Source organism: Aspergillus ambiguus (genome assembly GCF_047715705.1).
Source record: "Aspergillus ambiguus strain CBS 117.58 unplaced genomic scaffold BDV59scaffold_18, whole genome shotgun sequence".
NCBI lineage: Eukaryota > Fungi > Ascomycota > Eurotiomycetes > Eurotiales > Aspergillaceae > Aspergillus > Aspergillus ambiguus.
In genome coordinates this window covers 468,110-480,727 of record NW_027395531.1, presented here as the reverse complement: position 1 = coordinate 480,727, position 12,618 = coordinate 468,110, and the positions used below count along the sequence as shown (strand labels likewise).

General features: G+C 51.5%; 6 protein-coding genes and 1 non-coding gene across 7 annotated transcripts; 5 read left to right on the top strand and 2 right to left on the bottom strand.

The window, feature by feature from the left end:
- The first annotated feature begins 26 nt into the window (after positions 1-26).
- BDV59DRAFT_179728 (uncharacterized protein) lies at positions 27-709 on the top strand. The gene has a single exon (XM_073689957.1). The coding sequence runs from the start codon at positions 57-59 to the stop codon at positions 540-542; it is 486 nt and encodes a 161-aa protein (XP_073547536.1). The 5' UTR covers positions 27-56; the 3' UTR covers positions 543-709.
- Positions 710-822: 113 nt separating this feature from the next.
- On the top strand, positions 823-5,155 carry BDV59DRAFT_179727 (uncharacterized protein). Its single transcript, XM_073689956.1, has 5 exons — positions 823-1,163; positions 1,219-1,309; positions 1,368-3,953; positions 4,012-4,320; positions 4,373-5,155. The coding sequence occupies exons 1-5, from the start codon at positions 985-987 to the stop codon at positions 4,931-4,933; spliced, it is 3,726 nt and encodes a 1,241-aa protein (XP_073547535.1). The 5' UTR covers positions 823-984; the 3' UTR covers positions 4,934-5,155.
- Positions 5,156-5,319: 164 nt separating this feature from the next.
- Positions 5,320-6,853, top strand: BDV59DRAFT_202513 (F-box domain protein; the record flags this gene model as incomplete). The annotated part of the gene is made up of 4 exons (XM_073694051.1): positions 5,320-5,416; positions 5,472-5,762; positions 5,816-6,780; positions 6,830-6,853. 4 exons carry the CDS (start codon positions 5,320-5,322, stop codon positions 6,851-6,853), a joined length of 1,377 nt encoding a protein of 458 aa, XP_073547534.1.
- A 206-nt stretch (positions 6,854-7,059) lies between these two features.
- Positions 7,060-7,130, bottom strand: BDV59DRAFT_t98. The gene has a single exon. It is a non-coding gene; the product is annotated as a tRNA-Gly (tRNA).
- Positions 7,131-7,465: 335 nt separating this feature from the next.
- On the top strand, positions 7,466-8,261 carry BDV59DRAFT_202512 (uncharacterized protein; the record flags this gene model as incomplete). Its single annotated transcript, XM_073694050.1, has 2 exons — positions 7,466-7,499; positions 7,546-8,261. 2 exons carry the CDS (start codon positions 7,466-7,468, stop codon positions 8,259-8,261), a joined length of 750 nt encoding a protein of 249 aa, XP_073547533.1.
- A 1,070-nt stretch (positions 8,262-9,331) lies between these two features.
- Positions 9,332-10,864, bottom strand: BDV59DRAFT_202511 (pyridoxal phosphate-dependent aminotransferase; the record flags this gene model as incomplete). The annotated part of the gene is made up of 5 exons (XM_073694049.1): positions 9,332-9,490; positions 9,539-9,842; positions 9,899-9,981; positions 10,031-10,602; positions 10,654-10,864. The coding sequence occupies 5 exons, from the start codon at positions 10,862-10,864 to the stop codon at positions 9,332-9,334; spliced, it is 1,329 nt and encodes a 442-aa protein (XP_073547532.1).
- A 201-nt stretch (positions 10,865-11,065) lies between these two features.
- On the top strand, positions 11,066-12,481 carry BDV59DRAFT_202510 (putative solid-state culture specific protein; the record flags this gene model as incomplete). Its single annotated transcript, XM_073694048.1, has 2 exons — positions 11,066-11,894; positions 11,967-12,481. 2 exons carry the CDS (start codon positions 11,066-11,068, stop codon positions 12,479-12,481), a joined length of 1,344 nt encoding a protein of 447 aa, XP_073547531.1.
- Positions 12,482-12,618: the final 137 nt, after the last annotated feature.

The following is a 12,618-nucleotide window of genomic DNA, read 5'->3' as shown; positions in this document are numbered from 1 at the left end:
GACAAGCGAGACGTTCCTTTTTCGGAGCACACGACAGCTACGGCGATCCTACGGCAATGCTTCGACCGTCTCCCATACCCTCTACAGCTTCCAGACAGAGTCTGACACGCCTGGAATTCGGTGGTCAACCTTCTGCGACTATCGTCGCCTTCTTCCCCCATCTCAATCCCAGTCTTTGTACACTTCCGGCACTGTTCCTGTCGGCATGTGAAAACGGCTATCATACGCTAGAGGTTCACGTCAAGGGTCCCGTCTCAACTACCTGGACCCGGCTATTAACTGTATCCCACCTACCCATGCGCCTTCTCACATGCAAGGGAAGGGATCCCACCGTCCTACCCGGCTTCGATCATGCTCTCTCCGTCCTCCCTGCCTCTCATCCAACTGACCCGTATACACAGGTCTCAGAAGAATCACTCAGGATCATTCACTCTAGCTGGTGGGCATGTGGATTCGTTTCTCATTCCTCCATTAAGAGAGTAAATATGAATCCCAGTGGTAGCCGGTTGCCTCCCAGCAGAGCAATGCCTGTGCTCTTGTGATGACATCATGTTCAAGATGCCACGATCGGCTGAACACTGAACAAGAACTGGGACGCATGCGTAGACTGTTTGGATCTCGTAGGTTTCCGGTGTATCAGCCAGATAACTATGAGGGGCTGTTCTTTCCGGTGGGATAGACAAAACGCTGGAGAGAGAAAATGTCCAACCGTAAACAACATTTGTGCTGCCTGATCCCTGAGGCATATATGTTTTATCACGTGACCACGGGTATCACGCGTTTCCGACTGTTTTGACCCTCGAATGAGCTTCAACACCATCAACATCACCCAATCCCACTCACGCCTCAAACAACCTCTCCCCAGTCCAATGCCGCTCCGTTTCCTACTCGACATCTTCTGAGCGGGCCTGTCTTGCCCTCTGTCGGTTTCTATTCGTCCCCCAACACCCAACAAACCCGGAAACCGCGTTTGTTTACATCACTATGGCTGCTACCGGCGCGAGGGCGCGGAAGCCCGTCGGCTCCGCAGCATGGATCGCAACTGAGAAAGAGAATTTTGTGCAGCTGGTGAACCAGGAGATGGAGGAAGTGGAATACCCCGTACGCCATGAGATGGATTGGCTGAATGAGCACATGGCCGAGATCTTCTCTAGCAATCAATTGTCCGTTGCGACCCGGCATATCCCCTACATGATCGTCGACGCTGACACCGCATAGCAATTTGAAAGAAGCCTTCAAAACCCCCGGCAAGATGAGGGGCAAAACACCCCGTACAGCCCGGAAACGCGATGCAAATGAGGCTCGAGTAGTGAGTATTTCCATATATAGCCCATCCTCGGCTTGCATTTCGTGACTGACCTCCTTAGCCCTTGAGCGAGATCTTCTCCGCCTCCCACAACAAATTTGAGAGTAAGATCTCGGCAAGCCCAGCGGCCCACCGGTCGCCTGCGAAACCATCCCCAGCAAAAACGGCAATTCCGACTCCCACGAAGGCCAAGAATGCCTCTGATCCAGACTCGCAACCGGAGTACCCCGATCTGACCCAGAATCTCAACTCCTTCCCGCAATACAACACCGATTCAGGCTACAACGGCATGCCGGGAGGCGAGGCTGAAGAGGACGGCGAAGATGACGACATGGTGCTAACGCAGATGCAACCCGAATCCCAGACTTCAACCCAGCCAATTAATGATGACCCTTTTACGACCGGTAGTCAGGAGCCACCTTCCTCTGTGGACCGTCGCACCACCAGTGCCTCCTTCCATTCCGCACAAGAGGAGGTCCGCCAACGCGCAGAGACGGCAGAACCCATGCAAGTAGACACAACCCCGAAGCAGTCGATCGAAGTGCACCCTCCTCCGCCGCACACAAGCCTGAAGAAAATCATGAAGCAAAAACAAGAGCCTCAGGAGCCGGCTAACGAGTCAGAGAAGCAACCGACCGATGCGGCAAAGTCTTCACCAATGAAGCCATCCGCTACCCAGCCTTATGAACCTACCAACGTTGAAAATACCGATGACAAAGACGAAATGGCGCTTGACAATCTGGACGATATTGGTTCGCCGTCCGACGGATCCACTCCCGAACGACCCCCCATCCGCAAGAGCAGTCTTACGTTTGCGTCTCTTCCTGCCCGCGAGCCTCTTACCAAGAAAAGCTTGGGTGGTCCCCGAACCTCCCGCACCAGCCATGTTGACTTGGCAAAGATCAATGCTGGAGTATCAGGGTACCTGGGTAGACAGACCGGTGCCCATCGGACAACCCAGGTGGCTTTTGATGAGACTGCGACCCAGGCTGATCGTATGGATATCGACCAAAGTAAGGAGCAACCTAGGGAATCGGACACAGACTCTAGAGTCAGCAAGCTCCACAATAAGTCTTCGACGCAGCGACTGCATGAAAAGATCAGCATGCTCGGTAAGCTGCAGCCGTCGCGGCCAACGAAATCTATTCCATCGGTTTCGGGTCTGTCATCTCAAGTCACTTACCCTGAACTCCCAGCGGCTAAATCCGATGCTAAACGGGAGTCGTTGAGTCGGAAATCTCGCGAAACACCAGGTCCCGAGACTTCCAAGGCTACCGAAAACGACGATTGGATTAAACCTCTTGAATCGCCTTATCGGACCAACATTTCTAAAAGCCAAACGGATCTGGAGAAGCGAACTGGACAGGAAACTGGCAGCAACTCTGAGGGCGATGTTGCAGCTCTCAATCGCGATCAGAAGACGAATGAAGACCCCGTGAGGCCTAACTCAAGGCATGCACTGGAGAGCTTGCGCGGCAAGTCCTCCACCCCTGTTCTCTCTTCTCCGTATCGCTCGGGCCACCAGAAGGCTCAGTCCGTACCGCAAATCGACTCCTACATATCTACGACTCCAGTGGGGTCTCCTCAGCGCCAGGATGAGCCGCTCAGTGCGTCGAAATCTAGGCTGCAGTCCATCGTGGACTCGGCTAAGGGTCTGTTCACCAACAGCGGCGAATCTTCAGCAGCAGCTAGACTTGAGGCTTCTTCACCTGAAGAACCAAGGCTGCGACATGTTAAAACCGATATATCAACTCTGAAGGAAGCAAAGAAAGAATTCCTTCCTCAACCTGAGAGTCCTCCAAGGCAAGAAGGTCGCAGAACCCGCAGCTCCACCGAAAGGGAGGAGAAACGCAAACAAAGGGAGCGTGAAGAACGACAGCGTGAGGAAGAGGCGGAAAAGAACCGACAGGAAGAGAAGGAGAGATTCGCCGCCCAGGAGAAGGCATCCAAGGATTATGAGGGTCATGAAGATCATATGCGCGCACCATCAAGCCCCCACAAGGTGCAGCAGAAGCATTCAAAAGACCCAGAGCCTAGCCTCGAAGCTCCCTCCAGAACCCGCGCCCAATCGGTATCCCAACAGCCGCTCAAGCAAAATGACCGCCGTCCCCTCAAACCTACCCGTGAAGCTCTCCAAAAATCAAAACCTCAACCTCAGCCTGTATCCATCCGTGTTGGCAGTGCCCTCTCTCGTCAAATTCCACTAGCTTCGTCCACTGTATCCAGCGTTACGGAAGCTACTGCCACAGCACCCACCCCGGCCTCTACCACGAAACAGCCGTCCATAAAGAAAAAGACGAGCAACACTTCTCTTCACACAGCCGCCTCTAACAGCAGCTTCAAAAGCTCGGTCTCTAGTCAGTCCCAAAGAAAAGCCCAACTCGCGAGTGAGCGTAAGCGTGAGAATGAGGAGCGTGAAGCGCGCCGGAAGGAAGAACAAAAACGCGACTTGGAACGGAAGCGTGCTGCTCGTCAACAAGAAGAGGCTCGACGTCAGGAGATGCGTAATCGAGCAGAAGCTGAACGGCGAGAGCGCCATACTGCCGAGGATCCGAAGAAGACTGCTCAGATGCAAGCCATCGAAAAGTGGAGACTGGAGAATGCTCGGAGACTGGAAAGACAAGGAAGCCAGCAACCAAATGACATGGTAGGTAGATTCCTATTCGTGGTATATCATTTGTGAAATGTACTGATTTGCCTTACAGGGTTCCTTCCAGCAAGAAAAGTCCGCCTCCCAGAGCACTCGAGAATTGCCGAGACCAACTTCCCGACTTGGCTCTGTTCAACCATTCAATCGGTCAATCAACCCCCCGCAGCCCAACCCTGCGAAACCGCCGAAGAGAGGACTGGATGAAGAGGCAAGTCGTCGTCCTGCAACGGCAAAGCCGGGCATGATGCAGCCGTCTGGAGACAAGCGCAGAAGAACGGAGGATGGACAAAACCCTGTTACGCGGCCCACGATGGCTCCTCCAATCCGGCAGTCGAGCAATCGGAAGGAATCAAACATCCGCAAGGTAGGGAGCCCGTCTCGTTATTGGAACCCAACAATACTAATGTTGCTGAAAGGAGCCCACGAAACATTCCATCTATGGTCTCCCTCAGGCTTCTACCCACCAGGCGGGGTCCTCCATCTTTAAGACTGCCCAACCCCAAAGGCCCGCACATCCAATGGACCTGTCCAAGTATGCTAGTGGCAAGATTCCCTTCGCCGAACCAGCCAATGCCAGCAGCAAAACACCCGGAACTAGTTCCTCGCAGAAAGCGCCAAAACCTTCACCGAACTACCCCAATGGCGAGAACATCAACCTTCCGGAGATTGCTACCGACAGTGAAGACGAAGACTCAGATGCAGAGATGCTCCCTGTGCCCAAATGGGCACAGCCCAAGGAGCTGGAATCGCTTCTGAGGCAGCAGGAAGGCATGGAGGTCGACTCGATCTTTGGGCCCATTGCACCATTCTCACTGGAGGAAACGTTCAAGTCGGACAAGAAAATCAAAAAATTCCGTGAACGTACAAGTAGTGCAAACTGGTCTGGTCCTGATGGTCTCACCCAGGATGAGATCCGAAAGGACCTTGCCGAACGTCAACGGCTGAGGCTCAACGGCGGGTGGACTTTTGGAAACTAAGTTGACTGACACTGGATTTCGTTAGTTCTGCTTTTTTATTTGGAATATGTTGGTAGGCAGCAGATTTATGCGGCAATGGGTTTGGCATGATGGTCAGGCGTTTTGTTATCAGATTGGACTTTGCTAGATTATTCCCTCGGAGCATCACATGAATGCATTGACTTAAATACGCGCCTTTTTTGGCCAGTTCACTTACTTTTCCTATCGTCATTTTGAATTGGCTTCGAACCATATTAACCACGGTTCGGGCATCTGGAAGAACCCGCATGTCCGTATTCTGAACAATACATCAAAGTGACGGGTAAAGCTTCTCATACCGAGAAGGGGTCCGAGAATGGCAATCTTGATCACTCCTGCACAGTCTGCTTGCTAGCTCGGCTTTCAACATGTCTCTAGATTTCATGACTATGGAGCATTTCAACCGCTGCGTATGCTGCGGTTATTGGATCGGGCGTGAGAGGAGACGCACAAAGTACCGGATCCGTACGTCAGGATCATATATTAGTCGTTCTCATAGCTGACAGCCACACGAAACCAGTATACAAAACTGAAAATGGTGTTAAATTAACGGGTATCGGCACGAACTGGGATGACCGCATTTATTATGGGGTCGGTGGAACACTCAAGATGATCTCTGTTGATCGATACAGCAACGACTATGGTTACCACCATGGAACCCCCATTAAGCAAACTAAGGTATCAGACGTTCACAATGCCTTTGTTTTCCATTCAGGTTGCTGGGATGAGCTGTGTGGTTGTTTCAGTCGTGAGCAATTAAACCTCGAAGCCCTCTTTTCAGCTTGTATGGACTCACCCAAGGTAATTGCCAGTACGGATGAGTCCCCCTTTCAACCCTCAAGAGCGACCCTGACTATTCCTTAGCCATAAAGGGTCATTCCAGGAGAGAAACGCGCTTCTCGCCCGACGGGGTTCCACGCATTTCTGCATCCCCACCGGCACCATCGATCTGGCGCATCTGGAAGGCCCAGGCCGTCAATCTGAGACTACGAGTAATGATCTCTTCTCTCATACATCAGAACGAGAGTAAATGCAAAGGCAAGTGCGTTAGCCTCCTACATCTTCCGTTCGCCCTGCCTGCACCCCCGGACACGTTTGGCCGCTTCCCGGTCGAATTACGCGAGGAGATCGTGTCCTACCTATCCACGCATGATTTCCTGGCCCTCAGATGTGCTTCACGTAGCATGGCATGTCTCTTCGAAAGCCAACGGTTCTGGAGGACCCGGTTCCTCCAAACGGACGAACGGCCCACCATCGCCCCCTTCTTCCGACCGCACCGCATCAACAGCCGGGGGCCAATTTACTGGCGCGCTCTATACCACTACACCGTTCGCAACGCCCCGGCGGTGGTGAGGGGTGCATACAGTTGGACGAAGCGCCAGCAGAACATTGCATGGCTGAAAGAGAAGGCGCTGGCGCTGGGAACGACTGACCACAGTCCCCGTATGCGAGAAATAGTGGCTATGGCAGCCAATTCGTACTCGAAAAAGGTATTTTTTGTGGAATCGGTGTTGCTTCCCGACTGGGACGTCGAGTTTGCTGTTTGGGTCGGCAATAGCGAAAAGACAACGTATATTGCTGGTATTGAAATCTCCGCGCCAGAACACCCAACCATACGCATTGGACATCGGCTCGCCGAGAAACCAGTCAGAAGGCGGGTTTCGACATTGCAGTGTGTCGCTGTTGGGATACGGAATGGTCATTATGGTGTTACGGGCATCGCGTTTGGGGAGAAGCAGCAGTCTCTGCAACAGTTGACTTGGATCGGCCAGCCCGGGAGGGCAACATACTGGAGAACTACAGACCAGCTTCTGGTTGTTGCTTCCGATGTAAGTATCTTCTGGTGTTGTCTGGTGACAGCGTCTGATTGATCGACAGGTGTCCACTTCCAGTCAAATGTGAGTGCATACGACTCTGTAGTTATATATCGGGTGAGGTTGGATGCGATGACAGCCTTGAGTCGCCCTTCACCGTTGTAGGACCGATCCTTGCTCGTCGAACCCCTTTTTCGAGCAGCAGAACAAAAAGGAATTTCCAAAAGTTGGCAATACAGAGCTCTGAAGAGGTAAAGGCCAAAAAAATTTCGAAGTACGGAGAACAAAAAAGAATGCATCATCCGTGAATCGAACACGGGCCTCATCGATGGCAACGATGAATTCTACCACTAGACCAATGATGCCTCCGTTGTTTAAAGGTTGAAAATTTGGTATTATGGAAGAATTATTGATCTCGGTGGTTATCTCCGTTGTATACATCAACTGCGTCAACATGATCTACAGGGCGCAACACAATGATTGGCAATGACCTCCGACTGACTCCCAAAGAAGGCCCTAAATGACTAATGCAGCCGTCGGCGTCTAGCTCTCCCCACCACATCTCCATCACTTCTTCTATCCCCGAATTCCGTTGATGCGGAGATACTCGCTTTTCGGGTGTCCGAAGATGCGGATACTAAAGGACCGCTAGAATACTGCTTTCCAGATGGATAATATAGAATAAAGCATAGAAAAAACCATGACATCTGGACAGAAAGTTGTCTTCATCACAGGTATGACGTCTCTGTCCACCACCAACAGCATAGCTAACAGCGTCAGGCGCCAACCAGGGCATTGGCTATGAAACAGCCAAAGACCTTGTTCTATCCGATAACTATCACGTTATAATTGGGTCTCGGGACATCTCCAAAGGCAAAGACGCAGCGAAACGCCTGCAATCTCTACCCGACGTCAAAGGGACTGCATCCTCCGTGCAGATCGACGTGACCGACGACAACTCCGTCGACGAAGCTGCAGCTACAATCGCTGCGCAGTTCAGCCGTCTAGACGTCTTAATAAACAATGCCGGAATTGTGGCCATGACAAACCCTCCTCGGCGAGAGGCTTTCCGTGAAGTGCTGGGGGTTAATGTCGTCGGAGCGCTCAGCACCACCGAAGCCTGCCTTGATCTGCTTCGCAAATCTTCTGAGCCTCGTCTGGTCTTCGTCAGTTCCAGCATGGGCTCCATAACCCATGCAGCTAACCCCGAGTCTCCTTATTACAGACCCGAGGCGACAGAGTACCGGAGCAGCAAGGCTGCTGTGAATATGATGATGGTTATGTATTGGGCTAGACTCAAAGGGGAAGGCTTTAAGGTCTTTGGCGCGGATCCTGGACTGTGTGCCACAAACTTCGCGGGAAATCCTGAAGCGCTTCGGCTTAGAGGTGCAGCTGAGCCTGATGATGGAGGACGCCGTGTTGCGGTCGTGGTGAAGGGAGAGAAAGACACCGACCTGGGCAAGGTTCTCGGGGCGTATGGGGTATCTCCGTTTTAGTGTATCGTCATAGTAACCCCTGGCCCATGTAGTTGGCCTTTATGTTGTACTAGCAAGTAATGTTAGTGGGGTTTTCTGAGTATCTACGTCGAAGTAATCCTAGAATCTAATCACACCAAAAATTGTAAAAGACACATATGTACACTAACACTTGTAGAGTGGGTTGATCCAGAGCGGTTCACTCATTCTGAGGGTTCAGTCCACCAGCAGATAGGAAGCCAAGCCGTCTTTATCCAAGGCCCACTTCTCTCTGTCCTAGGACGTCTTCTGCAACGGACAATAAAGGGCGATCTAAGTTTCTCTCCTAATTCATGAGTCCCTTGGGGCTCACAAGATGCGTTAATTCTAAGAATACTAACCATGAGACAAAGGAGAGACCAGAAAATGCTTGGTTGGAGGTGCCAAAGAGATTTTTGGAGCAGCTTCCGTCCGGAGCTGGACTCTATTCAAGTGTCTTTCCTAATGTTTTGGAGCACGACCTCAAGAAAAGAGCACAGTAGTACAGTGTTTTCGAATCGGCTGACCGACAACCTAGTGGTATAAGAATATCCAGTCGAATATTTAACGTACTAAAAACCCTCTTACGATTATGTAGAACTAAGCTAGTTACTATGCACTTTGTTGTAGCATATGGCTAAGTGATTCGAATGTCCATGTCCTTATGCTTCTGAACGACATCAGACATCCACAAACCATGGATGTTCCGATACTTCGCGGGCAGTAATTCGATTTACTGGATCTAAGTTCATGAGTCTCCCGATAAGATCCTTAAAGGCCTAGTCGACCATATCTGGCCACTTAAGTAAAGGTTTATAAGGTGCATATTTAACGAACTGTTTTGCAATGTACGGAAATGATAAACACGAGCCACACCAAACGGCATGAAATGTCTATCATTCTTATAACATCGAGGCCTTATTATATGTCTGCGCCAATCGCCTTTCCATGTAGCTCAAACATAAATATCGCCGCTGTTTCCACCCATCAGGCCATTTTCAAATACTACCTTGGTCAAGTCCATTTGTCAAGTCCGCATCAACATTGTCACTGTCTGCAATCAGGTTTAAATTTTACAATCGGGATTTCGTATCAAATTGCCCATCACGGAGTGTGCCAGTCCCCTCCAATGCAGCCAATGCTTCCCCCAGCCGACGCATTCCCTCCCGCAGTACTCCCTCATCGCGACTGTAGGCGAAGCGGAAATGACCCTCGTATTTAGTAATAAAGGCCTACACGATTAGTGCCGAGGAACCGGTGGGAGGCTGTCAGGCCCGTACCTTGGTGGGCTCAAGAAAGACCCGATGTTGAATCAAATGGCGAGCCAGTTGGATATCCGATGTTTCATGTTCATCCTTTGCCGGAAAACACCGCGTCCAGTGGCGAAGATCAACCCAGAGAAAGAATCCGGCACATGCCGGAGTATATGGAATATCTAAAGCAGACAAAAACGATATAGCTGTTGACTTGATCGCGCGGATACGCTCGCGGAGAGTCGGAATATAGACTTCGTCGATGAAGGTCTGATTTGACAGGAAGTCCATGTAAAACTTCTCTGATAAGGAGGAGAATCGGGTGAAGCGCCTACATTTTGGCATCAGCTCATCTTGATGGGATGAGTAGGCGGCGGAACGAATCACCCAGCAGCCTGTTTCATCGCGTTCAAGACCGACTTGTTACGCGAGACCATAAATCCCAGTCTCAGCCCGTTCATTCCCCAGTCCTATGCCGAATTAGCCAAGTTCACAGCAGGCTCGATGGATGGACATTACCTTGCTTATTCCATAGAGAATATGGACATGCTCTGTTGGCATTGACTCCAGGCTTAATGCGCTACAGAACGATCCGTCCAAGGCAGAAAGCGCGTAGACCTCGTCCACGATCAAATGGAGTTGTCTTTGGTGGCAGAACTGCGATACAGCCCTTAAGACTTCCTGATCATAGCACTTGCCCAGTGGATTATGTGGATTGCACAGCAAAATCGCTTTAACTGGAGTCCCTTTCTGGAATCCCTGGTTAATCGCTACTTCAAAGGCCGCTAGATATCCATCAATGGCCGCAGCATTGAACTGATCAATACCCTCTGTATCCGCAAACATAACTTGTATACCGTTTCGCTTTTGGGCGGCTGTGACCAACATGTTGTATGCAGGGGTCGGCATCAAGATGGTCTCATTCTCCTCGAGCAGAGTGTACGTGAGTGAGTTGATTAAGCCGGTGAGACCATTGGTCGCAATGACATTCTGGGGCTGAACTGCCTCGGAGGGAGCAAAGTGGCGATTGATGAGGTCTGCCACAGTGGCTCGTAGCATGGGCGAACCGCTGGAGTCATTATACATCATGGCTTGGGATAGGGATTAGGAATAGTCGATAGAAACCAGAGAAGCTCATATACCTAGTCCCGCATCAATCTTAAATATGGTCACCAGAAATCTCTCCATGAAGTCCGCCATGAGAGGATTGATGGTGGTTCCCAAATTGATAATCCCATTGGGGTTCGATACCGGGTGATAGATGTCCTCGTCAACGACTTGATTGACCTCGGCCAGCGGATCAGGGCCGATATATCGCACTGAACGACGAGATGGCGCAAGTTCTTGTGTCATGGGTGCGAATGCAGGGCCTCTGTGCTAACCTGGTGCGAACAGTCGCAATGGTGGAGGATTTTGCAACCTGATATGACGGCCAAATTCGGCAGACCGCCATCTGCAACAGATGGAGCGGTGTGTCCTGTACGCCTAGTCATCGGCTTTAAAAAGGGGTGAATCCATGCAGAGTAAATACTTCAGTCAGTCACCTTGATCACCATGAATGCCCCCGAGTCCATCGTCCTGGACTATACCCTGGCCGATCTATACAGTGCAGACGACGAGGACCACGATATTTGCATGGTCTACGCCTACGCTCCTCCTCCCAATACTCAACTCGCACCACATATACCTACGCTCACTCACTTTCCCGTGCAATCGCCATTATGCCCAGCCATGGACAAACACGAGCTCGCCCAGACGCTGTTTCACGTTACGGCACAGCGATTCGGATTCTGCTCGGGCCCGATGCGCATTCTCGTCCTAGAGCCTGACTCCCAACATGGCCATGGCACACCTGGTCCATCCTCTCAGACAGACATTGGGCGAGTCTTTAGCCAGCTGCAACGGGAACAGCGACCCATTCCAACATATGCCCGTGATCTGACGAAGCCGCCCCTCGGCACAAGAGTACAGCTGGCCGTCACAGCCCCCCTGGATTGGTTCGATCATCTTCCACACGTTGTCGATCCCAAAACACACTACAACCTGCTCTCGAAGCGTGGACTCGCCGAATCAGGCCTACCCACACCAAAAACCGTTGTCATCGACACGGTACTTTCTCCACATGAGTCATTGACCACCGCAGAGATCCAGCAGGAGGTGACGCGCATGACGGACCCAATCCGCGAGCACCCCCTCCCCTTCATCCTGAAAGTCCCTCTGGTGACAAGCATCGGTCAAGGGACATTCATGGTGCAAACCGAGGCAGATCGGTTGACGGCATATGCCACCTTCGTCAAGGAGGTGAAATCCATGCTTCTTGCGTTGAGCCCCGCCAATGAATCCCTTCGACCATGCAATCTGATCCTCCAAGAGATGATGTCTGGTGAGACCGTCGGACTAACTTTTTTTGTAACCCGAGAAGGGCGAGCGATATTCAATTGCTGTACTCGTCAAGTGGTGGATCGGATGTACTGCTGGTCCGGTGGGTTCATCTCCTACCATAAGCAACGCGCGCTAGGGCACCATTACTGCAAGACGATGGAGATGGTTGCACGTTTCCTGCACCGACACGGATATTTTGGACCTGCGGGCGTGGATGTCATGACCAACGAGAAGGGAAATCAGCTCGTTGTGGACCTGAATGTACGAATGACAGGGACCTATCACCTGGGCCCATTACGTGGCCATTTTACTCGCTGCGGATTCTCTGAAGCCGCAGCGCTGGCAACCCATCGACTGAAATGCACGCGAGCAGGGTTTGAGAGCCATTTTGCCAATGAATTACGCCGGGGATGTGTCTTGGTTACGGCGTGGGTGCATGCACATGAGGCCAGCTTGGCGACGATCACGGTGGCCGAAGAGGGTCTGGCGAGTCTTCAGGCATTGATACAGAGAGTTGTTGGATTCGCAGAACTGACTTGGGCAAAAGACGATCGAGGATCTACGAGAAAGGGGGCATCAAAGCTATAAGCGATTGATAGGGTCCATTATCATGCAGAACGAGTAATTTAGTTGCAAGACAAAGCTATATCCGGCAGGCCAGGGTGCACGTGGGTGCTTCCAGTACCTGCAAATGCAGGCCAGATTTTAACTGGTGCCACCCGTGA